General features: G+C 39.0%; 1 protein-coding gene across 1 annotated transcript; it reads left to right on the forward strand.

Annotated features, from left to right (window-relative positions):
- On the forward strand, positions 1–25,480 carry tspan17 (tetraspanin 17). The gene is made up of 8 exons (XM_088343483.1): positions 1–594; positions 7,399–7,449; positions 12,776–12,922; positions 14,886–15,056; positions 15,458–15,583; positions 16,330–16,374; positions 23,700–23,816; positions 23,956–25,480. Exons 1-8 carry the CDS (start codon positions 511–513, stop codon positions 24,019–24,021), a joined length of 807 nt encoding a protein of 268 aa, XP_088199609.1. The 5' UTR covers positions 1–510; the 3' UTR covers positions 24,022–25,480.
- The last annotated feature ends 1,582 nt before the right edge of the window (positions 25,481–27,062 follow it).

Below are 27,062 nucleotides of genomic sequence, written 5' to 3' on the forward strand. Positions count from 1 at the left end.
TGAAAAGCAATTTTAGTAGAACGGTCTTTCATAAACCTCGAGGTTACCCTAACCTCCTTCTGTTGACGTATCTCACTTCAGCTTTCACTTCGACGACACTTGATGACGTTTAGTCCCGTTTCGAGGCTGACAATATCGGTACTTTATAAATGTCTTAAATTGAATGTCCTCTATCAAATGTAGGTTTAATTGCGGAATTACATACTCGACAATGCCAGCGAACGCCATGCGAACGACTACCGGGACCGGTTTATTTTGCTTTTAGCAAAACATGCTAATGAAGAAAGTTGTGAGCTAGTTAGCCTAGCGTGCTAATCGTCAACACGACGGAGGCTAATAATGAGCGTAGCTTACGAGTCCGCCGTGGTAGCAAAGCGAATTTTGTTTTCTTATGGAGCGAGTTAACCTTCACTTGGCGTGTTTAGCAACTACAGTTTTGCTCGAGTTTATTCCGCTGCGGACGTAGTAGTTCCTTAGCTCGCTAGTAAGTTCCCCCTTGCCTTTGGAAGAATGAGCAGAAAATACAGATACAAAGAAGCAGAAGTCAGCTGCTGCGTCAAATACTTTTTGTTTGGATTCAATATTATATTTTGGGTAAGTATTTGAAATCATTTTTTGTGCATCGTATTCTTTAGCAAAGTGTTGTTACATTTTGAATCAGCCTTGGGAAACCAATCGTTTTTTGCTCTTATTTTCAGTCTACAACCACTAACCTGTACATATCACCTATACTATATTCTTAAAATGTCATAGTATCCTTTAAACCTATCACACATTTCTCCTTGATTTCCCAACAGTACATAACGCTGTAATTAAAGAAAATTCTCTTCTGACGTCCATGCCCGAAATGACGCCCTTATAGTTGACAAACACAAGCTCTAAAAAAGCACTTGTATTTGTTACCTATCCGAATATTATTCCTATGGGTTTTTTGGAGTCTTTTTACACGTTCATCCTTTAGTGCCACGTCAAATATCGTCGTAAACAATCTACACTACGTTGTAATCAATAAGACTAAAGACAATTCCATTCTTACCAAGTTTCATGCTCAATATGACGCCTTTACAGTACATTGGTTAACTGCTGTTAAAAGTGTCAATACAAATTGCTCAAACCTCATATTGTTAGAACATGATATAAGGAAATTGTGAATGTTAAAAGTGTCGATAATAACTCATATTGTTGGGATATGATATAACGAAATTGCTTAATTGATGTTGAAAATGTCAGAAAAAATTGTTAAAAGGTCATATTGTCAGATATAACAAAATTGTGAATATGCTTGAACCTCTCATTGTTTGCTGATGTTGGTGTCAATGGATTTGTTCGGACCAAAAAACAATCGCGGGACTTTGGCCTGGACAGATCTATTGACACTAACAAAGATGTTAAAAATGTCAGAAAAAAATGTTCAAACGTCATATTGCCAGACATAACGAAATTGTGAATATGCTTGATTGCTGTTAAGATTGTCGAGAAGGGTTGTTCAAACCTCACATTGTTTGTTTGCTGTTATTAGTGTCAATAAATTTGTTTAAACTCCGTAAACAAATATGAGTTCTTAAGAGTGCTTGTATTTGTTAACTATCTTAATATTATTATAATTTCTCTCGTCGTAAACAATCTACACCACGTTGTGATCAATGACAATGAAGACAATTTCATTGTGATTAAGTTCTATGCTTGATATGATGCCACAAATCACGGTTCACGGATCTCTCAAGCGCATGGGTTGTTGGGGCACCAATGAGGACACAACTCTGGACAGCCTTCACTGTTAACGGTCCCTGGCCTGTTCTTGGGTCGTGGCAAAGTTGGCACCAGTCCATTCCTTAAAGTTGTCGGCCCACTTCTTTTTCGGTCTTCCTCTCCTTCTGCCTCATTGGACTGAGCCCTGGAGAATTATCCTGGTCAGTCCTAATGATCTTGTGACGTGACCATACCACTGCGGTTTCCATCCTTGTATTGTCCAATGTGCCCTCTGATGGTGTTGCGCACCGTTTCGTTTGACACGTTGGTTAAGTACCTGATGCCTAAAAGTTTCCTGTAGCATCGCATATGATCTCCAAAAGAAAGATCTTGTCCATACAACCTATCCTAATATTATATTTGTTATTCTTATCCTTTGATTCTTCATGACATGTTAATCCTTAAGTGCCACGTCAAATGTCGTCGTATGCAATCAACAAAAATAAAGACAATTCAATTCTAAATAACTTCCATGCTCTATATGACGCTTTAACAAAAACAATCTTTTAAAAAAAGCACGTTTACATATTACCTATTCTAATATTCTTCTTATGTTGTTTTTAATCTTTTGAGTCTTTATTACACGTTCATCCTTGAATGCCAGGTCAAATCTCGTCGAAAACAATGTGCCCCACGTTGTAATCAAGAATGCAGCGAATTCTATTCTAACTATCTCCCCTGCTCGATACTATGCAAACGTAGTTTACAAATATAATCTCTAAAAAAAGCATTTGTGGACATTGCTTAGCATCATATTTCTTTATATTTTTTGATTTTTGAATTGAAATGTCTTTCTATTGTCATTGATTACAACGTCGTTAAAACGTAAGCAACATGATTAGACATGGCACTCCAGGGGAAACATGTTATGAAGACGTAAAAGGAAAAGAAAGACTGTAAAGATGAATAGGCAATGAAATATTTTCCATGTAGTGCTTAGAGACTGCCCTAAGTTATAATAATGGTACAATGTTTATGAATGAAACAGAATAGTCAATCGTAACAATAGTGCAACAAGAACAAGTGCAATCACACTCAGCAGCAACAATGGCATATATTTTCACACTTTTATTACACGTTCATCCTTGAGTGGCATTCAATCTTGTCGTAAACAATGTACATGGTTGTCATCAATGAGAATGAAGACTAACTTCCATGCTCAAAATGACTCCATTATAATCAACAAATATAATCTCTCAAAGAACACTGTGTAAGATGAAGAATATTTGTTTTTGATTCAGCCAGCCTACTGATACTTAATATTGTTGTGTTGCCATTTTTATTCCCAGTGTCCCCAAACCCTGTTTTCACAAATATGGTAGTTATGAAGTCAAAGGAGGTGTTTCTCATAAATGACCTTCTTTCATATTTAGTTATTTCAAGGTTAGATAATCTACATACTTTTTTGAATTGTTAACGTAGCTTGAGGAGATGTTACTCGGGTATTGGCCCTGCTCTTTTAGGTGTTATCTCCATCAGCCAGTCATCTGTTTGTGTCATCTTAACACCTCCTCTTTTTAAGCAGCCAAGTCACTATTTATCGCTTTTCAGCCGTTTGCAACTTTGCATGGACCCCCGTGTGACTGGCGCTATAGTGCATTGTTTGTATGACCCACGGAGTCTTCCCACACACATGCTTGGATACGGCCAGGCCTTCTTCTTTTCACGTGCCGCTTTCTCTCAGTCCACCACTATAGGGAATGGCCTCTGGGACTGCATTGTTTCTCACATCCACACCCATAAATGCACAAAGAGTGATGGTGAGAACGGACGACTAGGGGGAGCAATAGTCAGGCTGTCTTCTCTCATATATTTTGCTTGTGTCTGGCTCAGCAACAACATATGCAAACGATCTACCTTATTCCCATCATTTCTCCACCCACTTTTCTGTGTCCTCTAAACTTAGGGCTGAATAGAGATTAGGATACAACCATTAGTCGACGTTGTCGACGAAAGTAGGTAATGGAAATAATCGACATTGAATTCCATTGTCGACGATTGTCGCCAGACACCTTTTCCAGCAGAGTGAGTTATCATACATGATTATAATCACCGAGAGTTTCTCATGTGCAATAAGGTCTCTTTCAAGCGGTATCAAAAACACAGAAATAGCGCCGTCACCATCAAGTACGTATTTAAAGCTTTTATTAAAGTATCGAGCATTTTTGCCTGAATACGGCCAATAACAAAATACTTCCAAAGTTTGCAGAGCAAACCTTGCGTATAATGGGGGTAGCTCGGTGACATATTTAAAAAGCACGTCGGATAATTGTAAGGAAGAGAGTCTGACTTGCCTCAGTAATATTCAAGCCAGTATGGTTTCGACAACATGCATTGTCCATTTTATACGCGTCTATTTCAGACAGCTTCAGCATCTTTCCAGACTGTGCCCGGCAAAATTAAATTGAAATTAAATGCGTGCAGTCTGAAGAACAAATGTCAGTTGTTAAAACGTTACAAATGACAAACTTTACTTGTTGAACCCAATGATCTCAAACTCTTGAGAATCATAACGTACTTTTGGTACAGACTTTGCAGTTCAAAACTGAATGTACTTCAGAAAATGCACATACTATTCGTTTTATTTAGTGTTCTACTGCCTGTAATGAGACTGTTCTTGGTTCACAGGGATAAAAATGTTTACTTCATTTTCTTGTATTATTGATTTGCCTGTGCCTTAAAAATGGACAGAAGTTTACCTATGGTTTATGTCTCTAATGACCGAGCACTGCGCCTAATTTGTTTTGGATAAGGATTTTTTATTTTTGTACAAATCCTCTGTATTTTCAATGAAATATGTATTTTTCACCGTACCCATTTATTTTGTGTTTAATATCATTTTCCACACAATTAAATCAACTACATTCTAATTAATGAATATATATATATATATATATATATATATATATATATTATCCAATTTTTTCAATAGTTGGTGACTAGTCGACTATTAGAAGCAGCCCTAATTAGAGATAGCGTGAGCCTCATTTTAGGAAAAAAACCCAAATTCAATAGAGTTGAGTAATCAACGAGGAAGCCTTGAGTCATATGAGTAGTGTGTCGCAGCCTGTTATCTTCTCGTTTGACACAAGTCCGGAATCTACACTCTTGGTTAAGCAAGTCGCATCTCGATTTTTTTTCTTCCTGTTTGTCATCGCTAGAGGGTAGAGCATTGGTTTGCCCATTTGCCTAACATGCGAAAGGTCCCCCGTTCAAGACTGGGTGGAAACTTATGTTAGCCTGAAGAGAGATGGGCACCACCAGGCTGTACTTGCCAAAGACACACCAAAAGAAATGGTGCCACGACGGTTAAGGTCAAGGGATCCAACAAACCAATGGCAGCAAGATGTTTGTTGTCTTGTTGCACGAGCTGAGAAACCGAGCTTGTCCGACAAACCGATGCATTGTTGAATATACAGCAATGGGGGTTCATTCATTTAAAATCAGCCAATTTTATTTCTTGCTGTTCTCTTGTCAGCCTTGACAATGCTGCCTAAAATAAGACTATTATGCCCAAGAGTCTAAATATTGTGAGCAATAAAATCTTTTCTACATCGATTCTTCCAGCGCTCATGCATGTTCTGAGCTGACAGCCGAGCATTCTCTCACCGGGTAACAGAACGCATCCTGTCGTCCCTCAGAATAGAAACGTTTCTCACATCCACGTATTTAATCACATTTTCTGCTTGAGTTGCTAAAATGTTTGGAAGCTTGGTGTTATGCAATTAAAAGCATATTAAGCTCTAACTGGGTTGCCAAGGTACTCTGATGGAGACTGTGTGTTATTAGCTAGCTTCGACTATCAATACACGTGCCTCTTTGGCAATAAAGTGCTTATTGAGAAAAGTGTGGACGTAGTTACTGGACCTTCATTGTAATTTTTTTCTTGCAGTCAATTGTTTTTGAAGGGTATTCAATAGTGTTTTGTGTGGCTCAAGTTGAGATTGGATGATCATTGAAATTGATCCTTAAGGCGACAGCCTGGTGCTCAGTATTTTCGGGTTTATGTAAGATATATAAAGATTAACGCCTGATGATCATTTAACCATAAGAATGCAAGTAAATTTTTGTTATTATTTACAAAGTCAAAGGAGTTTAGGGGTCATTTGTAGCATGGGGAACTGCTGCTATTTGTGTTAGTAAAAAAAATGAGTGTTGTAGCCTGCTGTAAAAAAAAAATCATAAGAGATGGCTTAATTAAAGGTATTGCATGTTTTTAGTGATTTAATAGCATGATCCAGTTGAGTAGATAAATGTTTAGTCTAACAACCCACTGTTAAAGAATAGGTTATCCGTTTATTCCCTTCCTGCGCCGCTTATCCTTTTCTTGTTCAGATTTGTGGAAAGTTGGAGCTGATCTCTGCTGACACGGGCATAAAAACAAGTGACTTCCTGGAGTTGTTGCCAGTCAATCACAGGGCAGTTATTTGTTCACACAAAGGCACATTATCACATCACATCGCTGAGTGGTAACATCATCTATTGTCTTTCGTCACAGTGTCGCAAATAGGTGTGCTACCTTAAGTAGCATTTCAATAAAAATTAAAATACAATTGTTTGATTTAAAACAAAACAAATTGTCAATGCACTTTTTAGTTAATTTTTTTTGTCTTTGTAAAGAAAAAGTGATATAGTAGCCCAAAGGGTCATAAGCTGAGTGTATATAATATATATATATATATATATATATATATATATATATATATAAATAATATACACACACACACTTGGTACTGTTGTAAGTTATATATGATTACTTTCAAATAAGCCACCTTAAAACTCTGCTGTTCCTGTCCTTTTTTTTAAATCATAAACCCAGCAGACTTTTCCCCCACAGGGACAGGAAGTCAATGTTGGTAAGATTTTTCGGTAATCCCCTGGATATCGCATCTTCAGCCTTTTTAAGGGGCCCAGAGCAATAAATTAAACCTGCGATGATTAAGTTTGTCCACAGGACATACTGTCAGAATTGTGTTCTTTGAAGCTGAGAAAACCCGATTTTTAGATTTAGCTCTTTGCGAGGAGATTGATTTGCGGCAATATGCATGGCAACATTAACATAAACCAGGCATTTCAAACATGCATCTTGCCGGCCGAAACTGGCCTGTTGGACAAATTAATTTAGGCCTCCATAAATTTCATTCCTATCAAAAGGTATGAATTATTTTTATTTTTTATATTTTGTATAGCTTGGTGAGTTGGTTTAAGTAAAACTGCATTCACTCAACTGTTAAAATAAAACAGTTAACACATTCAATGCTCATCATGAAAATATTTTTTCCTCATTTTTTCTGAATAAATGTGTTGTGTTTAGAAAATATCTCGTCATCTGTGAATATTATACGTAGGGTAGATAATAACTAATGTAGGCTGAATGATAAAGCCTAATACTGAAAAGCAAGGCTAACAGTTTGGAATTGACATCCTTTTACTGATCCCGACTGCCTCAGAACAGAAAGTCTGGATCCGGCCCAAGAGCCAAACTTAGCTTGACATTTCTGTCATAAACCTTTGTCATCAGATTCATTATGGTTCATTTTAAACGTAGTGAGGAATAAGGAGCTAATGATAGATGTATGTGATTGTATACGGGCTGTTATGTTGTTCATATTCTGTCTGACAAATGCCTCTTTGCGCTTTGTTTTACAGTTACTGGGAGCAGCATTCCTTGCCATTGGCCTGTGGGCATGGGCGGAGAAGGTACATTTCAACACACGCATTCAAACAAACCGTGGTCACGAGCAAAGCTTGCATTCTTACACAAAATAAAAACGTTGTTAAAAATAAGTATGTGAAATATGATCATTTTAAAAATGTTAGAGAATGTCTTTATTTTGAGACAACCCATAAAAAACAAAACCTAAATAGATCTCTAATGAGTTGAGGTTGTATTTTGTCAGGTTTATGTGATTGTATTTAAAGCTAACAGATGTGTATCATAGATGCTAAAGAAAATAAACAGATTTTTATTCTGTATTTTAATACAAACAAATTGTCTCTCGTAAAATAAATAGCCCTTTTTAAGTTCCAATTTCCCATGAAATATCTCTAAGCATAATGGCTACATTCTGGGTTTGTACACATTTTTTCATGGGCAAATTCAAGCACCTTTTAAGGACTTTCAAAGCCAACTTTCCAATTTCTCCAGTACCATCAAAGAAAAAAATCCAACGTGAATCATGCATTTTGCAGAGCCACAAATATATCTACGGTTGACATTTTTAACCCCTTAAAATTTCTGTAAAGTTCGCCAAGAATCCCAATCCAAGACGTACCCAAAGTAAACTGAATGCTGTTGTTGAACCATTTAAAAAACATGGACGGTTTTGGTCTCTTTTGAAAGGTAAAACTCTGAAAGTGCAATTAACATTGAGTCATCTGTGTTGGAACACACAGAAATAGAAGGTTTTTATCCTCACCTGAATTTTGCAATCGAATGCATGCAGATGAGTGTAGCATGGGCATCTTGGCTGGAAAATAGCCTCATGCCTTAACTGGTACCTTGTAAAATTTGATCACAATCTGAAAAACAAATTTTTGTATTTTACATAATTTTCTAAGGGTAGGTCTAGCCGTTTCCAAAAGTGGACATTTAGGGATGACAAGTTCACAGCTATTAGAACTAATAACGGTGCCTAAAAATGCCTTCACACACGTTTATTTCCGGCTCTTATTTGAATACACATCGTAAAATTGCAAACATTTATGTTGGGAATTTAATTGGATAACCAATGTGTCAATCATTTGAATCGGTTATTACTGGCTAAAAAAATTCAATGCTAAAATAGGCAGTCTCGGTTTTATTAATACAGGCTTTCATAGGCTTTCAAAGGAAGCCCCCTCGTGGACTGTGAAGAGTCTGCTATTGGCTGAGCGAGGTTTTAATCAAACGGTTTGAGGCTAACGGCCATATTGGGAATAATGTTACGAGTCTGTTTGGTTTTAATCGGAAATTATGTGGCAAAACGAACGGATTACACCAAGGAACGTCCAAAGATGCAGAAATGCTTTTAGGCTGACTTTTTTTTTAATCTGTCATCATTATTCTGTGTTTTGGAGTAAATTATTTACTGGACAGTCCTGGTTTTAACGACTCCATGTTTGCGAACATTCAACTCATTTGATGACAGCCAGGGGACGCAATAGGTGCGCTACGCCGACTTTATAATTTTCGGGTATTTCGTTCTAGACCAGCAGTCGGCAACCCGCGGCTCCAGAGCCTCATGCGGCTCTTTCATCCTTATAATGCGGCTCTGATTGGCTTGGGAAAATAAATTACTAAAAAATGTTTTTTTGTATTTAATTGAAGTGTGTTTTATTTGTGTCAGTTTTTATATTATTTTAGTTCTAAATTTTAAGATTATTGTGATCTTGAAATATTAAAATATTAATTAAATTATTTGATATTATTTTTTCGTCGCTCAAAATAGACGTCACACTGCGGAAGCTGGTATACCCGCTAAAACGCCGTCTATTTTGAGCGACTTTCGACCCCGGCAAAGCCAATGGAGAAATGTAAGAAAAGAAAAATATCTCAAGAAAATAAAACATTCAATGATGCCTGGGCAGATTCATTTGCATTTACCTCGGGCGAGAGTGGCCTACCAGTATGCCTAATTTGTGGAGAAAAACTGGCTAACAATAAACGGTCAAATGTCGCAAGACATTTTAACAATACACACAGAGCCTTTGCTGAAAAATATCCAGAGGGAGAAGAGAGGAAAAAAGCTGTTTCGGAACTGATGCAGAAGGCTGACCGGACGAAAAATCAATTCAAGAAGTGGGTGAAGTCTGCAAATTCAACTACATATGCAAGCTTTGTGGCCGCTCAGGAAAAAGGCAGGCATGGGAACCCGTTCACAGATGGAGAATATATGACAGAATCATTCCTTAAGATTTCAGAACACTTATTTGCGGACTTTAAAAACAAAGACGAAATTGTGCAGAAAATCAGAGAGATGCCTCTCTCTGCGAAGACTGTCAAAGACAGAACCATAAAAATGGCAGAAAATATCACAAAACAGCAAATCAAAGACAAGGTAAGAAAAAGCAATATATACAGTGTTATCTTCATTTTAGATAAGATAAATGGATATAAGGATTAACTGTTATTAGATGACAACCTATTTTAGCATTAGGAGGAGACCCTCTGCCGTTAAAGTCCCATTATGATTGAATCAGTAAATACATTTTAAAGGTCTTAACCAGTGAGTCTGTTCATTAGTTATCTTGAAATGATCCAGTACATGTCATTTCCATAAGTATTATGTCTTCGTTGTAGCACAGACGTGATTAGTATCGCATGGTCGTGAACTCGGTGCAAATTGCCTTCGCCCAAGTCCCTTTCTGGAAAGGCTTGAATAATTCAAATGCATTCAGGCTGCATGATAAATAATTGGGACGGGATTGTAACAATGTTAAATTTGTGTCTTGGGGATTTAAATGATTATTTTCAACACAACTCAATTCGTGATGAATTCTTATTTATTCCTATCCTTTGACTAAAACACAATAACCATAATTATACTACTATTTATGGGAAATATTCAATAAAAAAGGACAACTTTTCCTTCGCCGCGAGGAGGCTTCCTTTGAATTAGTAACAGAAACTCTAATGAAAAAAATTCAATTTAACAAGGCAAGAGAATGGATCCTGCCCCAAGTGGAAAAAATAATTGTTTCTTGCGGTTTAGGGAGCAAAGGTAAGGCAAAGTAATGTGGTTTGAAGAAAAGGGCTGCTTATTTTTTTGTTTTTTTAGTACTTTTGTATTTATGCAAAATCTTATAAATAATAGACAAATACATTTTTTTCTAATATCTTGAATCTGTTGTATATGTTGCCATTATCTCAATCGTTTTTTCTTGTTTATCTGAACAAGAAAAAAATGTTTCATTTATTGTGTGTTAGCTTGCTAGATGACTGTTTTTTAAATTTTATTATCATAATTAGTAGCATGGGTACTAGTAAGGTAACAAAAAAGGTGTTAACCGGTAAATCTTAAAAGGCACATGAGCAGTAATGGCAAAGTCATTCAGATATGGAAAAAGTACTCGCGTGTATCGCACACACCTAGTTTTGGATTAGAAATTGGTATGAAAATGTATTTTACTTCTCTGTTCATTTTGCGATTTACGAATCGGATCACATTTTCTTAAGAAAGTTTACATCTCCAAGCAGTACCTGAGATTTCAACATGAAATACTCAAATATTTGTCACTCAATTAATGAAACAAAAATCTATTATGCCAAAATCATCCAAAAATTGTGGAATACCTGGTAATACTTTTTCTACATTTGGAATATATCTTAATTTAGTTGCTAACATTGTAAAACGAGGACCATTTTACAGAAGAGTGGGGAAAACTACATTCACTATAACACACATAAGTAACAGGGTTCGTACGGGTGCTTGAAATCCTGAAAAATACTTTTATTTTAACATTGTGTTTTCAAGGATTGAAAAGTGCTTGAATTATCTGTGAAATGCTTCTAAATGCATGTAGTCGTTGTCATGTTTATCAACAAGTCTGCTATAAAATGACGCTGACACGGCTCTATGGTGTACACTTTGACATTGCATTTCTTTTTGTCTCATGATTAACGGCAGCTGTCATTAGTTTGTATGGCACTCTCCTTTAAAGCGTACAGGTTGCGCCCAAAACAACAGGTGCATGCTTAACCTAGACAGAGAACTATAAAATGTGTAGTAAAGCAAGGATTATGTCTCAATTATGTGCATTTATTATGGGACATGCAAAAATGTGAAGAACTTTCAGCAACTGAAAATGAAAGCTACATATCATTTTTACCCAACACCTATATGGGAAGAGATTTGTTTTAGAAATATTTACACATGTATAGGTCCATTATAGTTACGATTTACTGAAGATCTAAAAATCGTATGTCTTGTTAAATGGACACGCAAGATTGCCTGTGGGAGGTATTTATTTTTTTATTTTTTTACATATTTTGCCTTTTTGATGGTTTTAATGAGTTATCGAAGAAAAAACATCCGAAAAAAACACTACTGAGAGCATGAAAAAACATATAAGTACGCATAGCTAAGGTCCCCCTAAACAGTTTGAGAGGTTGGAAATTAAAGAAAAAAACAGAAATGACACCGCAAAAGTGTAGACATTTCCATTGTCGAAATACCTCGAGCCTAGTTAATGTTGTTTTTAACCCCAAAGTTAGAAATCCATCCATCCATTATCCGCACCACTTATTCTCAGTAGAGTCGCGGGGGTGCTGGAGCCCATCCCAGCCATCCTCGGGTAGTGGGCAGGGGACACCCTGAACTGGTTGCCAGCCAGTCGCAGGGCACACAGAGACAGACAATTCACTCGCTCATTCACACCTAGGGACAATTTGAACCGGCCACTTAACCTGACATGCATGTTTTTGGAATGTGGGTGGAAACCGGAGTGCCCGGAGGAAACCCACACAAGCACTGGAAGAACATGCAAACTCCACATAATAGGTTTGATCTTATGACCTCGGAACTGTGCCGCACACGCGCCAACCACTGCGCTGCCGTATTGCCCATGTTAAAAATAACTTATGTAAATCTCAGATGTATTTATGACTCTGCAAAATAATTGATTCACACCAGATTTCTTCTTGTAACGGTACTGGAGAAACTGGAAATTTGTCTTTTTTAAGTCCTTAAAAAGGGCTTGAATTTAGCCATTAAAAAGGTGTGCCAACCCTGTTGTAACCAACACATGGGATCATGTGCAGGAGAAAGACTTGTCTGTCAAGTTTTGACAAAAATGTATAAAGTTCTTTCCTGATGAAAGTGACACAGTTTCAGTTTTGCTAGCTAAATAGAAATATATTTAATATAATATATTCAAAACGTTTTTGAATGCTACCAGCGTCCTTTTATAGTGCACTTTTGAGCTTAGCTTTGTCATGAGCTGAAGTTTATCTTGCTGATATCCCACAGTGAAAAGAAAAGTTAGGACATTTCATTTGATTGAAATATCACTTCCCCTGTTGTCTTTATGTCTCCTCTTCCCTCAGGGCGTGCTGTCCAATCTTTCATCCATCACAGATCTCGGAGGTTTCGACCCCGTTTGGCTTTTCATTGTTGTCGGCGGGGTCATGTTCGTGCTGGGCTTTGCCGGCTGCATTGGAGCACTGAGGGAGAATACGCGCCTGCTTAAATTTGTAAGCTGCTTCATGGTTTCAAAGGCCACGAACACACGCACGTACACACACACACACGCCCCCCAGTGCAAACCCTTTAGACCTTTCTAAAAGAACGGTTGACGCCCAGGACAGAGGCTGCCAAAGTCACAGGTGTCGTTGTGACTCACTCCAGGTGATTCTCTGTGGTTTGCATCACAAAACCGTCTCTTCGCAAAACATCAAAGACACTTAGACCCTAGCTTCCAAATATCTCCCAATGTTTTTGTCACGGAATTCAAATAGAATATTAATAAAGTCCAAAACACCCAGTGTTTCCCATACCATAGGAAGATCATGGCTGGCCGCCAGGGTTTAATTGATCCCGCCAGAGTCTTAGACTTAATATACAGTGAAGAAAATAAGTATTTGAACACTCTGCTATTTTGCTATTTCTCCCACCCACTTAGAAATCATGGAGGGGTCTGAAACTTTCATCGTAGGTGCATGTCCACTGTGAGAAGGTTAAACTAAAAAGAAAAATCCAGAAATAACAATGTATGATTTTTTAAAAACGATTTATTTGTGTGATATAGCTGCAAATAAGTATTTGAACACCTCAGAAAATTCATTATTGGGAGTAAGTTTAAATAGACCCATTCAACCACTAAAAAGGTCGTTCTTTTAGAAATTTACAATGACCCAGCATTAGTGAGCTATTTTCAGATCAGTTCACCACGTACAAGAGCCCAGCTAAATAGTATAATGGGTATAAATGGGAAGTTGATGAAAATAACTCTTGGATTTTTATATTGTATAAATTATAGCAAACACAATGGTGGGCTACGTATCTCTTGTCAGTCAGAAAGGCCTTTGTTAATTAGCCCATCCCCCCGGGGTAAAGTGTGTACTCTCACTCACTCAGATGTTGCAGTGCTTTTCCCGCCCCGCCTGCAATGTGATTAGACAGCTGAGTAAAATGTGACATTTACAAACATCCTATTTTCCCAAAGTTGAATACTTTTTAACTTTCAGCAACACCCAAATATTCTGCAAGGAGAACCTGCCCACGCCTTGCCGGTTTCAACAGAACGTAGACCACGCAATACCATTGCAAGCATTTGGAAATATTCACTCAGAGCAGGAAAACGCTTCAGTGCCCTAACTTCAGCCTATAAAGGTGCACGTTACAATAACTTTTCAACCATTGAAGAAGAACTGGTTTGTCATAGCACTTATCACAAAAGCAGCGGTGCTGATATTTAAAACCATAATTGACCAAATCAATGAGTATTACATGTAATCAAACTAAAATCTCATATCCGTGATTTGATCTGTTTATTCGGCGATTCGATACCTTAAAATAGTACGGCAACGGCAACAGAACCACTCTCGTTATTTTTCGTTTAATTAGATGACAAGCAGATAATTTTTGCATTAAACTCCTGCCTCGTTTACCATGTGGGTGTGACTTGTTTGCTGTGTCATTGCCTTAAATTAATACTCTATTTAGGATTTAATACATTACAAGGGCACACATTCCTTATAGCTTTACCTTCTTGATTGTACTCTAAAAATGCACCAGTTCGATGAGTTTGATTTTAAAACATAACTGAATTTTCTTTCAAAGGAGCATGCTCCTGTATCCCCCCTAGACGGTCCACGCACCAGGGTCTCACAAAATACTATAGAAAACTCTAAACATATACATGTTGTGGAATATATTTTGATTCAAAATTCTTTTGGGTGTTGTTATTACCTCTAGCTCATTTCCATTAGCAGCAGTAAGTGAGGCATCAGGGAGAGGAGCTAATGGGGTTTTGCTACGTTAATTATTAGCCTGTCTCCACCTCCGTTTACTGTAAGGGGCTGATTTAATGCTACTGCTGGGACCGTGGTTTTTGCCAAGCAAATTGTGACTAAGCTTCTTATAAGACCGGCAGTGTTGCAAAGTGACATGATATCACGTGTCAGTGACTCTGTATGTGTCCCAAACTTCTTGTAGTTCTCCGTGTTCCTTGGCTTGATCTTCTTCTTGGAGCTTGCTGCGGGAATCCTGGCCTTTGTCTTCAAGGATTGGATCAAAGACCAGCTCAACTTCTTCATCAACAACAATATCAAGGCTTACCGGGATGACATTGACCTGCAGAACCTCATTGACTTTGCCCAGGGATATGTAAGTGTGCCGCCGCCGCTGCCGAAAGCAACCCTCCACACAGATGTCCTGCTTTGCTCAACTTTCGTTTAGAGGCAGATGTTCTGGACAAAGGGCACCACTTTGCCATAAATGTCCAAACTATGTAATCGTGTTTATCTAATTATACGATGTGGCGGAGATAATTGGTCCCCATGTGAAAACAATGGCGTTCATTACTGCATAAAGCGGATTAGATCCTCTATTGTCTGTTATCTGGAGCTGTTATCGTTGCCACTGTTAGCTGCTAGCCCACGCTCACAGAACTTTGGCTGCCTCTCAAAGCCTCGGGAAGGGCAGATCAAACAAACAAAAAAAAATCCATGTGTGTTGGTTGTTTGCTAATTGCCCGTTACATTTCTGCTTGTTTGTTTGTTTGTTAGTGGTCATGCTGTGGGGCGGACGGGCCCGACGACTGGAACTTGAACATGTACTTCAACTGCACTGATCAAAACCACAGTAGGGAGCGATGTGGTGTCCCCTTGTCTTGCTGTCTCAAAGACCCCGTGGTAAGAGACGAAAAAAACAATCCCAGTAGGACCTCTTCTGGCAAAAATAATTTGGTTTGGGATTAAAACCCATTGTCTTTGTATATACTTTATTTATTCGTGTATCACGGGCATTTTTTTCCCAAAAAATAACTCAATGTTTGGGAGTTTGTTATACACAAGGTTTTAGGGTAGTATTTAACCATGATTGAGCAATGATTGATCAGTTGATAAATATCACTAATGACATTTGCACAACTTCAGATGCAACAGGATTAGAACCTGGATTGCTAACCTGGATTGCTACAGTGAGTGTGCTCATTCTTAACCACTATGGTTATAGATGACATAGGAAAAAGCTTTAAATTTGATCTCATCAGCGCACTATTTTTACTCACGATACCACCATTGTTAAATAAGTGGGGCCGTGGTTAAAATAATTGATTGACCATGTCAACTATGAACACAATACCGAAATGAATGAAATTGACAATATATTACTAAATGTTTTTTATTGTCCGATTCAGTGTCGATTAATGATTTGAATAATGGCATATTCAGCAACTTGGTACCGCAAATTCGAATAGTCTGTTGATAAGATAAAATCTGTTTGCTCGTTATACACGAAAAAACACGACAGATTCAATTTGAAGTAATAACAATAATTGAAGTAGCCAGTCGCACCATTAAATCACTTCCCGTTTCAAAAGGACTGCAGCAGTGAAATTGCAACAGCACTAGTTTTCACTTCTCTTTATCCTCAACAGGGCGTCATCAACACGCAGTGTGGTTATGATGTTCGACGTGAAAAGGTCAGTACTGACAGATTTCTTTGGGGCGTTATCCTAGTTCTCCGCAATATATGTGGCCATAATAATCAATTATCCGGTTGTTGAGAAAAAAAATATGACATTCTCAGCAGAACTCCTTTTCTGTCTATTGTGAATAGCTGATTGATGAGACATCTTGTGGTGAAATATTTGAGGAATAAAGGCAGACCTTGGTCGATTCGTTCTTTGGTAGTTTCAAAAGTGTGGAAATGCTCGCATAAATGAGACGCTTAGTTTTTCTGGACCATACAACACTGGCATTGATAAAAGGTGCTTTTTACATAATTTACAACAGTGTATCTCAACTGGTGGGTTGATTTCCCCTGGCATAATAATGCTAAAATAAAAATGAACTGTGGGTCAATTACACTCGTTCACAGTAGATGTAACCTGGCCATTGCATACCATAGACAAATAGCAGTTACATTTGTTTATGAATTCTGAGCATGGCCAAACACAGATGCAGCAGATAATTTATGAAATATGTTTATTTTATTGAAGACAAAGCTACGGAAGTGAAACGTTTTGGATTTCGGATATCACTAGAACCTATTCTAAAGGTACGGTGTGTATTATTTGACCACTAAATGTTGTATTGTGAAATGCAACTAAGAACAAAGGAAGAATACAAACCACAGACAGGCAAAGTGATCAAACTGCAACATTTTTGTTCTCATAATTTGCTAAACCCTTCATGAGCTTTTTGGAGTTTGTTGGGTACCCGTAGCAGCAAGATGGCCCACAATTTCCCAACCTACGAGTATTTTGAAAAATGCCTGTTACCTTACATGGGGTTTTGCTTCTTATTTAAATCAATGCAGTTTTTTTAATGAATGAAGTAGAAAACGTTAAGTAAGACACACTGTCCCTTTAAAGCTCGGTTTCGTAATAGTTGACCACTAGATGGCACTGTCGTTAATGCCTATGAAAACCAGTGCCTCAAAAAGCAACCACACAGCTGCGACTTAATCCTACTCATGTAAAAGAAATACAAATTTCTCAACCTATGATTTTTTTATTAAAAAAACAGGCATGATATTACATGTAATATTGCATAATATTCAAATTAGTTTTTTCGTACCACTAGAAGGCATTAAACACACTGTCCCTTTAAAGCAGGCATGTCATGCTGAGTTAGACTTGAAGTCCGTATCTAGGCTTTATGTTCTTAGGTGGGCTTGATCAAAATGTCAACGCCAAATATTTACCTTAGTTTTTTCACTTTGTTGCCTTATCATTCAGCCTACATTTGTAGCCTACTGATGAAATTATAATGACGGATGATGATGGGATCTTTTCTCAGCATAACACATTTATTTACAAACAATAGAAAAACAGTTTTTTTTTTACCAGTTAAGTTAATGCGGCTTTAGATTTGAACCAACTCACCATAAAGATAAACTGCCTCAAGTGGCTACGAATAAAAATATGCTTGCCTCAATTGCCATACTGCTTTGACTTGAATACAAAATAAGTTTCAGCAGTGAACGGTCAATAACATATAAAACTACGATATTGGGCCTACTGAAGAAATCTATCTACCCAGGTCATATCCGTCAAGAAGGGTGACCGACACCAAGACAAACACATACAATAACGAAGAAGATAAAAAAGGGAAAAAATGGCAAACACCAAATTTTTTGGACCATGGCCAACCCAAATACCCAAACACCCAAACAAGTTAGGCACCTCTTCACATAAGTTGGTCGTGCTTTCGTCTCTCCAGATGAAATGGGACACAAGAAATCGGCCATATCACTCGGGTCAGGGTGACACAACACACTTTTCTGTTTCAACAGCAGGACCCGACAGCTTTCACTGGTTTACCCCCTGCCGCATCATACAGGTGCCCTGTCCAAACATCCCACTGTCGTTTTACAACACCTCTCCACTCATTCCTATCACCAACAAGAGCTCTAGCTTCCACTAGATTTAGACCTCTTTCCTGCAGTGCACTCATAACACCATCCATCCACGTCAATCGCGGCCTTCCTCTTGGTCTCCTTCTGTTGACTTCTGCTCTGTAGATCCTCTTCAACATTCTCTCCTCATCCATCCTCTCCATGTGTCCAAACCAACAGAGTACTCTCTTATCCACACGCTTGCTCAGTTCCACGACTACTCCAGTTCTGTCTCTCACAATTTCATTTCTCAATCTATCCAATCTTGTCACTCATAACATGCTCCTCAAACACTTCATCTCAAAAACATTTAATTTCCATCTCAAATCTGCATTCAGGCTCCAAGTCTCTGCACCATACAACACAGTCGGCACAATCACACTCTCATACAGTCCCCTCTTAACATCCATACTCGTACTCTTGTTGCTTATCTCTCCTCAGAGCACCCAAAACTTTGCTTCCTTGATTCACTCTGTACAATACCTCGCACTATATTCCACCAATTGCAGACACATCTCAACCCAAGTACAAAAAGCATTCAACTTCTTCCAGCACCTGTCCATGCAACCTTATTTCTAATGCCATGCCCACTCCATTAGAGAAAATACTGAACAATAATGTCTTTAGCATAAAACCAAACTAGGTGTCAGCTCTTTTACACCTTTACTGCCCTCTAGCAACTGGAAGGAGCATTTGATTGGAATTTGTTTTTTAAAAAAATTCTTAGCTTTTCATAGAAATGAAATGATCTGCATTTATATAGCGCTTTTCAAGTCAATGACTTCCCAAAGCGCTTTACAGTGTGATTCACATTTCCCAATAGCGGCCTTGTATCGTAGCCATGTAAGACGCTAACCTGCTTATTGGGGGTATTAGGGGTTCAGTGTCTTACCCAAGGACACTTCGACATGTAACACGGACGAGCCGGGATTCGAAGTGGGATCCCTTGATCCCAAGACGAGCGCTCTACGCCCCAAATGAGCTAGGGACTTGTCTTTTTCCAGAAATTAACGGCATGCAATATTAGGTCATGGATATTATTACTTGCAGTCGTTTTTGTTTTTCTGGTCATTTCATTTGAAAAATAAAAGGAACACATTCTACTATCACTGCACAATATTTTCATTCAATACATTTGAGTTGAGCATTTTTTTACTCGATTTTGGTCGCAGCATGTAATTAGGGTATGACGGTCAGTCCTCTAGTCACCCCAGTTGAGAAAAATGTATTACAAGCACAGAGTTGCTGATTTTTGCAAGGCACGTACACTTCCGCTCCTTAAACTCGATTGTCTAATATCCCTAATCGCGCCTAATTAATCCCGAAAAACAAAAACGGCCCGAAAACGTCAACGGCGCATCGCAGTAGAACTTGAGAATCTACAGAGATAATTACCCAGGCTTCTCTGCACGCTCCATCCCTAATAACAGATTGTTCCTCTTGCAGGTATAATTAGCCTCCCGTTATAGCCCGGAGCGCAGCCTTACGCCACTCTGTAATTGGCACTGGGCTGGCTTATGCCAGTCCACTCTCATCCGTGCGAGTGCGTTTGCGGGTGGGAGCGGGTGTGGCACTTACGACTCACTGCACTGCAGTCTTGACAGATTGCTTGTTGCCCGGCACACCGCAGCACGGTGAACCGCTAAGTAGGTACGAATTCATTTCCCTCGTCTCTGTTTACGCCCCGGCCGCTAATATTTTGCCGGAGCTATCATCCGAGCGCCGTTTATGCGTGAGGGACACTCGAGAGGATCCAGTGCTGCGGCCAAGGCTGAAAACTAAAATAATAAACAGCGCTCCGGTGGTTGTCACAGAAAGAGACTCGTAACGTGTTTCAGGGTTGCGCCACTCGTGTCGTACGTTTGCAGAATTTGTAGAAGACTCCAGTAAGCTTGTAGCATGTCATAAAAACAGCAGCACACTATTCAATTTGGATTGATGTATTTGGGATAGTGATAACGTTGTATGGCAAAACATAATACTACTGTATTTTTTCGCGTATATGGCGTATTTCTGTGTTTCAACCTAAATAGAACCCACAAGGTTTTACCTTATTAATGCAATGATTAATCAGTCAAAAAATATCGCAAACATTGGATGCAACGGGAATCGAACCCAAGCGGCAATGAAAGTGCTGAACCACTGGACCACCAGCGATATAGATTACATATGAAAAGGCATTTGATCCCCCCTTTCCATGATCACACTGATTTTAGTCACGGTACCCGTGGAGAATTTCGTCGTGCATTTCACATGTTACAATGATATGTGAAATGCACAAGAAAATTAACATTTGCCTCCGGTACCGTGACTAAAACAAGTAGGAGAGCTAATCAGATACTACGAGAAACATTTTAAGAACAGCTGCTCAGCACAATGCCAACAAGATTGTGCTGCAAATCCATGTCTCAAGGTGAGGGCAATCTATGGCCCATCAGGCATTTTGATCTGTCCCGCCAAATGAAAATGTTAAAAATAAAATGCAAAAATAAAGTACTACTAAAAAGTGCCTTTCTTATTCTCGGTGTCCCTTCGTGTGCTACCATAAAATGTATATTTCTAATTGCGCTCATGGCTAACAGGTAGCTACATGTTTCTGTACTTGCTAATTATTGCAATTTTTTTTTAATCATTCATCAATTTTATTTATCAAGATTTTCCACACAACACCCCTGAACTGGCCCGAATGCATTACGAGTTTTTCAAAGTAAATGATCAAATATAATATAGTCCCTAAAAAAAAAGAGAGATTACTCGACTTCGTCTATTAATCGAAAAATAAAAGTAATCTTTAGTCGCAGCCTTATATTCTATATCTATCTTTATCAAAAAGACCAGTAAAAAAAGCCCAAATAACCAGCATTGCTCCACCGTCTGCAAATGACATGGTGCGGACGCAACAAAAATCCAATATTGCAACATAATGGGTATTATGTACTTTTGATTACGTAATCAGCAAAAACCTTGCTTTGCAGGGTATCAAATTCTAATTTTAATGTTTAAATAAGGATTGGCTACCTGAAGTGCTGAAACAGCTGTATTGAACCAAAAAATTTAATTGGAAAACATTAGGAATGTTTGTCATGTTTGTCCGAGGGAGCACCCAAGAGCCCAAAGTGCTGCATGCAGCTCTGGAGCAGCCTGCTTCTGACCCCTGAATTAACCCCAAAAATGTATCTGAATTGTGCCTTCCTTTAAATATTCCAATGTGGAATTGAATCGTCTTTGTTGGCATTGATAGAACAGAGTGAAGGTGAAGATTAAACATGGCACTCCTAGATAAACAAGATAAATGTGTACCATATAATTCATAATAGAATAGAATTTACTTTTATTCTCATTCTTTGTAACCATGCACACAGAAGGAAATGTCAATACAGCTGACCAGTACAGTTAAACTGTAGTGAGCCCATGCAGCCGCAGCCAAACAGGGCGCCGCCATTTTAGACCCAACTGCTGTCTTGGGAGTCACTAGGTGACCAAACCCCCCCAATTCCAACCTTTAATGCAGAGCGCCAAGCAGGGAGGCAATGAGTACCAATGTTGTAAGTCTTAGATATGACTCGTCCGAGGCTTGAACCAGCGACCTCCCAGTCTCGGAGCGTACGCCCTACGATCTAGGCTACCGAGCTGGTAGAGTGCAGCTGATTATAATCAGCACCCAGTACATTTTTCGAAGGAAAAAAACAGTTTCCACATCCCTTTACCCCTTAACGCTTTTGATAAACAAATGTGGTTCTGTACGACACCACCAATCACTTTATCCCAAAACACGTTAATGCCGACAGATAAATAAGAATCAAACATTTCTCCTTCGTTGGATGTTGCTCTTTGTTATCCGTCCGTTTCACCACATTATTCCCGTTCACAAATAAATGTATTCGTAAAATTATTTTCATTATGGTGGGTAGTTCTCTGCTTTCCTTTGACACCGTTTCCCTATTGTGGGTCTGTACATGCTAGTTTTATCCATGCCTAAAGCGCAAAGCTACATTGAACTTGCCTTTTCCTCAACACATATACAGACACTGCCCTACTAATCAACGAGATGGGTTCCGATCGTTTGTAAGTTTAATTTGTTCGTAAGTTGCTTCAGTGCTATATTTTTTATGTTTAAGGTTTATATAAGTATGTCTAGGGCTTGTATAAGTAACCTGCATTGTTTTGTACTAAAAAAAACATTTCATGAAATAATATGCTCTATAAAGAGAAATAAAGTTGAGTTTAACTTACTTTTGGAAGAGGAACTTCAAGAGTCTAGAGACTTGCTCCTTCGTGGTAAAAGTGGCCGAAAAAGTGTTCCGACCGTTTTCTCAACCGCATCAAGCTTTCTTATTCCACTTTCGTTTCAAACAAAACGGCTCGCTTCTTCTTTACACTTTTTACCAACCATATTGAATGGATGCACGAGATATTAAACAATAAAAATGTCCATGTTCTTAGCACGCTGGAGGTACAGTATAGAATGTTTACTCATTAATTAGGAAGACGAAGCGGAGCTCTCACAGCACCACCACAAGAAGCACTAAAATAATGCCCTGTACTCGAAAAAAGGTGCACAACGCAAAATCTAACTTACAGCAATGTCCGGATATTTTTCGACAAAATTCTCGAAAAAATGTTCGTACCTACCGTTTTTTGTAAGTCGAATGGTCGTAAGTAGGGGAGCGTCTGTATTCGCATAAATGCATAAATTAGCTGCATTATTGCATAAGCCGCAGGGTTGAAAGCTTGGGGAAGAAAGTCGCGGCTTATAGTCCGAATTTTACACTAATAAAGACGGAAAATAAGATAGACAAAAACATTCACACGGTATTCCTTGGGTACTTGCCTAAGTAGTCAATGTAACTTCCTCTTGTAATAATGCTGCAATGGAAAACGTGAATCAATACAATAGTGCCTTTAAAAGTCGTGTAACTCATTTTTCAATACAACTGCCAAGATTCTATACATATATTTTCCAGTCTTGTGCGCTTGCTTAGGGTGGTGATGGCCCTGAGAAAGAAACTTTGTAGTAGTAGTAGGAGTGTTGTATTGGTTTGTGAGTGTGTGTGTGTGAATGGGTAAGTGTGAAGCACATTGTAAAGCGCTTTGGGAGGCCTTCATTGACTTGAAAAACGCTACATAAATGCAGACCATTTACCATTTTAGTAGTAGGAGTGTGCCTTGTTCAGGCAAAAGCAAGCAGCAGCCCGTCGCTGCCCACTGTGAAACGCTCCCTCCCAAGTGTTCCAATGGGGAGCATGACTCACTCATATTTTTCCCCAAACGGTCTTTGCCGTGTTTACTCGTCCTTTTTTTTTTTTTAGCCACAGGTCCAAATTCAGCAGGTCGTTGTCCTATCAGAGCAGATCACTCGTGCGCTTTTTAAAGTCGTGTTCTCTCCCCCCTTTTTGCTCTTTGTAGAAGTTAAATCAACAAAGTTTCATCCATACCAAAGGCTGCGTGGCGCAGTTTGAAAAGTGGCTGCAAGACAACCTCAATATCGTCGCCGGGACCTTTGTGGGGATCGCACTTTTGCAAGTAAGGCACGCTACTAAATAGGGACGAGCGTATTATGTTGGGGTCGCCACCTTGTGGCAAGATCCCCGCCACTGCATCGCCTAGTTTTCCTTTGTGGGCCCCCTTAATCCTTTCATTTCCCGCTCGACCTTCTTTCCAGATTTTCGGAATCTGCCTGGCTCAAAACCTGGTGAGCGACATCAAAGCCGTCAAAGCCAACTGGTGACTGAGGAAGTGGCTCCGGGCGTCCCCCGTTCCTGACAAGCACTGCACGACTCTGAGAAGAACTTCCCGTCTGATTTGTTACCACTCTGAGCGACCAAACGCATCCATTACACAAAAGGGGTTCACTTAGTTGGACGAAGGAAGATCCGAGAATTGGAAAATGTTCCAAAAGCAAACAATGGTTTCTATTCTATGTACCGGATCATCCGCACTGCAAGGCACACCCTCCCTAAAACAGTCTGTTCTCATATATTTTTCATACATAAGGTACACAGGGACCATAAGGTGCATGTAATTAAGTTTAGTAAGATTCCGTAACTATACATGATGTGTGCCGCTGGCTAAAATCGCAAAAAGATTCAGACGCAATGGGAATAGATCCCGGGTAGTGGCAGTAAAAGCGCGGACACATGACCACTAGTCCATCCCAGTGGTACAATCATGGAGATCTAGTTTTCTCTAAATGTTTTTCCTTAAAAGCCATTGAAAGGGCTAAAACAGGGGTGGCACACTTGAAACCCGCGGGCCGGATAAGGCCCACGAAACAACACTGAGAGAAGTGAAAGAGGAAAATGAGCTGCTATTTTAGCTATGTCCACTTGATGTCGCTACAGCTGGGTACTACCTACAAAGAGAGTGTAGCCGTATTTCTCTCTTCTTCTACTCTAAGTTTAACTGTGGTTGTCACCATTATTTCGGTGCATTGCTACCATCTCTTTCTCTCTGTGTCTCTTTTTTCTCTTCTGCTCTCCTACTTTAAGTGTAACGGAAATTGATTTGAGTGCATTGCCGCCTTCTCTCTCTCTCTTTATTTTCTCTTTCACTGTCTTTTCTTGTCTATTTTGTATTTCTCCTTTCTCTCGCTCTGTCTTTCTCTTTTTTCTCCCATTTTATCTCTTTCTTTCTCGTTCTCTTTTTCTCTCCCTTTCTTTCTCCATTGTTCATGCTCCCTTTTTTTTCTCTCCCTTGCCCGCCTTCTTTTTTTCTTTCTCTCTTTTATTTTTTTACTTCCTTGTACTCTCTCTATCTCTCTCCCTCTCTTTCTTTCCTTCTCTTATCTAGTCCGGCCCTTTAAGAGATGTTTTCGACCACGTGGCCCCCCGAGCTAAAATCTGTATGACACCCCTGGGCGAAAACCAAGCAAAACGAACCTTTCCTTTCACGAGGACACTATCGTCCTGTTTAGTCTTCTCATTGCTGACTCTTGAGTTGCGGATAGTCATGCCCGTCACTTGAGATGTTTCAGCACAACAAAGGGCCAAAAATTGCCGTTCATTTCCATGGGTTGTTCGCCTGTCTCCAGCCTGCCCCCCAAAACTTCAGGGCTCGTCTGAAAACCGATTGTCGGCCTTGTCTAAAATACATTTGTCCGGTCGTCCGCATCTGGTGAATTACAACGGACGGACATTATGCAGAGAGTAATCGAGCCTTGGACCTGATAATGTGATTGGGATGGTTCGCCTTTTGGCACTTGGGATTGCTGGCTTGGGGCCTTTTACCTTTTTGTCTTATGCTTCAATTTGATATTGAACTATGTTATATTCTGCTCTGTGTATTGAGATTGTAAAATCCAAAATTCCTTATTAGAGTTTGCAATAAAATTGCTCCTTTTTAGTCCGGCAATGTCACCCACAGGCAGGGTTTTTCAACTTTTTAGCTATTCAGTGATGTTAGCGTTGCTATATAGGAGAAATGTGAAATGACCTTCTCTTTTGTTTTGGGAAGAATCAGTTTACAAGAAGAGGATAAACACGTTTTTGACTAGATTTTAAATACTCGGATGATTTAAATCAGTGGTCGGCAACCTTTCCTATAATTACGAACCGATTTTATCTATGATAGTCTTGCTGCCCAGCCCAATAATAAGCCCAGATCTACAATGTAATCACAAAGGATGTAGATGACAAGGGATAAGGCATTAGATGATATCTCATCACCACACTATTTTTACTCACAGTACCAGCGACTTATGTCATAGACTTGAGAAAACAGAAAGTCGTCGTGAAAGGTATAATTAAACAAGGGAAACAACTCTGTGTATTTGATTATGAATTTGACTTTAAAAGGACATTCAATTAATAAATAATCAATTTTATTTAGGTATTGTGTTCTTAAATGACGTTGTCAATACAGTAATCCTTTGTTTTTAAGCGGGAATTGCGTACCAAAAATCCGCAAAGAAGAAACATTTATTCATTTATGATATATCAATAATAAAGTCTGTACGACTGTAACCAAATAAGTATAGATCTACAAATAAAAACACATAACACAGAATTGCAATTATCATTTTATAAAAATAAAACAAAATTGAAGGGCATCTCCTTTCAGTGTAGGCAAGCGATGTAGAGAGCAGCTGGCTTGCTGCTCCTTAGCATCGGAGATCCTTTGGGTGAGCCAGGTCTCCGTGAGGATTAAAATACGAGAGTCACAAATGTAGCTGTTTCTCATTAGTTTTAGCACCGGGTCATCCTTTTCATGGGTAATGGATGTTTGTGAAACACAGGCTCGGCAGAGGTGGCTTGTTACGCAGCTGGAGCAGTAGACCAGCCCTGCAGCACCACCGCTATTGCTTCCTAAACTGATGCTACCTCAGTCCCTTCCCAAGCCAGATAACAATACACAGATCACCTGCTGGTGATAAGCATTTCTTACAGTCTTCTGACTTTCCTCGGAACCCAATTTAAATTGATGAATTTATTTTCAAATTAATAAGCTGCTAAAATACTGACTGCAGCCGTGCTTCAGTTTTTTGGGGGGTAGGTGGACACATTGCCTTGTTCAAGCCGCCCGCCTGCCCCGGATTGACAGCATACACCAGCCTATCAGAGCCGCCCACCTAACACACACACAGACCTTCGCACCTGCAATAGCGTTTGCTGTGTGTTGTCTGCTGAAGTAAAACCGCAAAAAGTAAATAGCGATGCAGAGGGATTACTGAACTGTTAACTATTTTAGTCATGGCCTCAAGTATTCAACAGCATAATTCTGGGAGTATAAATAGAATGATGATATGAAATCAAATTATTTTTCCTTTGTCAT

The sequence above is a fragment of the Urocampus carinirostris genome, chromosome 9, assembly GCF_059441175.1.
Source record: "Urocampus carinirostris isolate Australia breed hairy pipefish chromosome 9, RoL_Ucar_1.0, whole genome shotgun sequence".
NCBI lineage: Eukaryota > Metazoa > Chordata > Actinopteri > Syngnathiformes > Syngnathidae > Urocampus > Urocampus carinirostris.

What these genes read in the sequence shown, in the direction of transcription:
- tspan17 (XM_088343483.1), top strand. Translation starts at nt 511, where the DNA reads ATGAGCAGAAAATACAGATACAAAGAAGCAGAAGTCAGCTGCTGCGTC. An exon ending in ATACGCGCCTGCTTAAATTT is followed by an intron (nt 12,923 to 14,885) that starts GTAAGCTGCTTC and finishes AACTTCTTGTAG; the next exon opens with TTCTCCGTGTTCCTTGGCTT. An exon ending in TTGACTTTGCCCAGGGATAT is followed by an intron (nt 15,057 to 15,457) that starts GTAAGTGTGCCG and finishes TTTGTTTGTTAG; the next exon opens with TGGTCATGCTGTGGGGCGGA.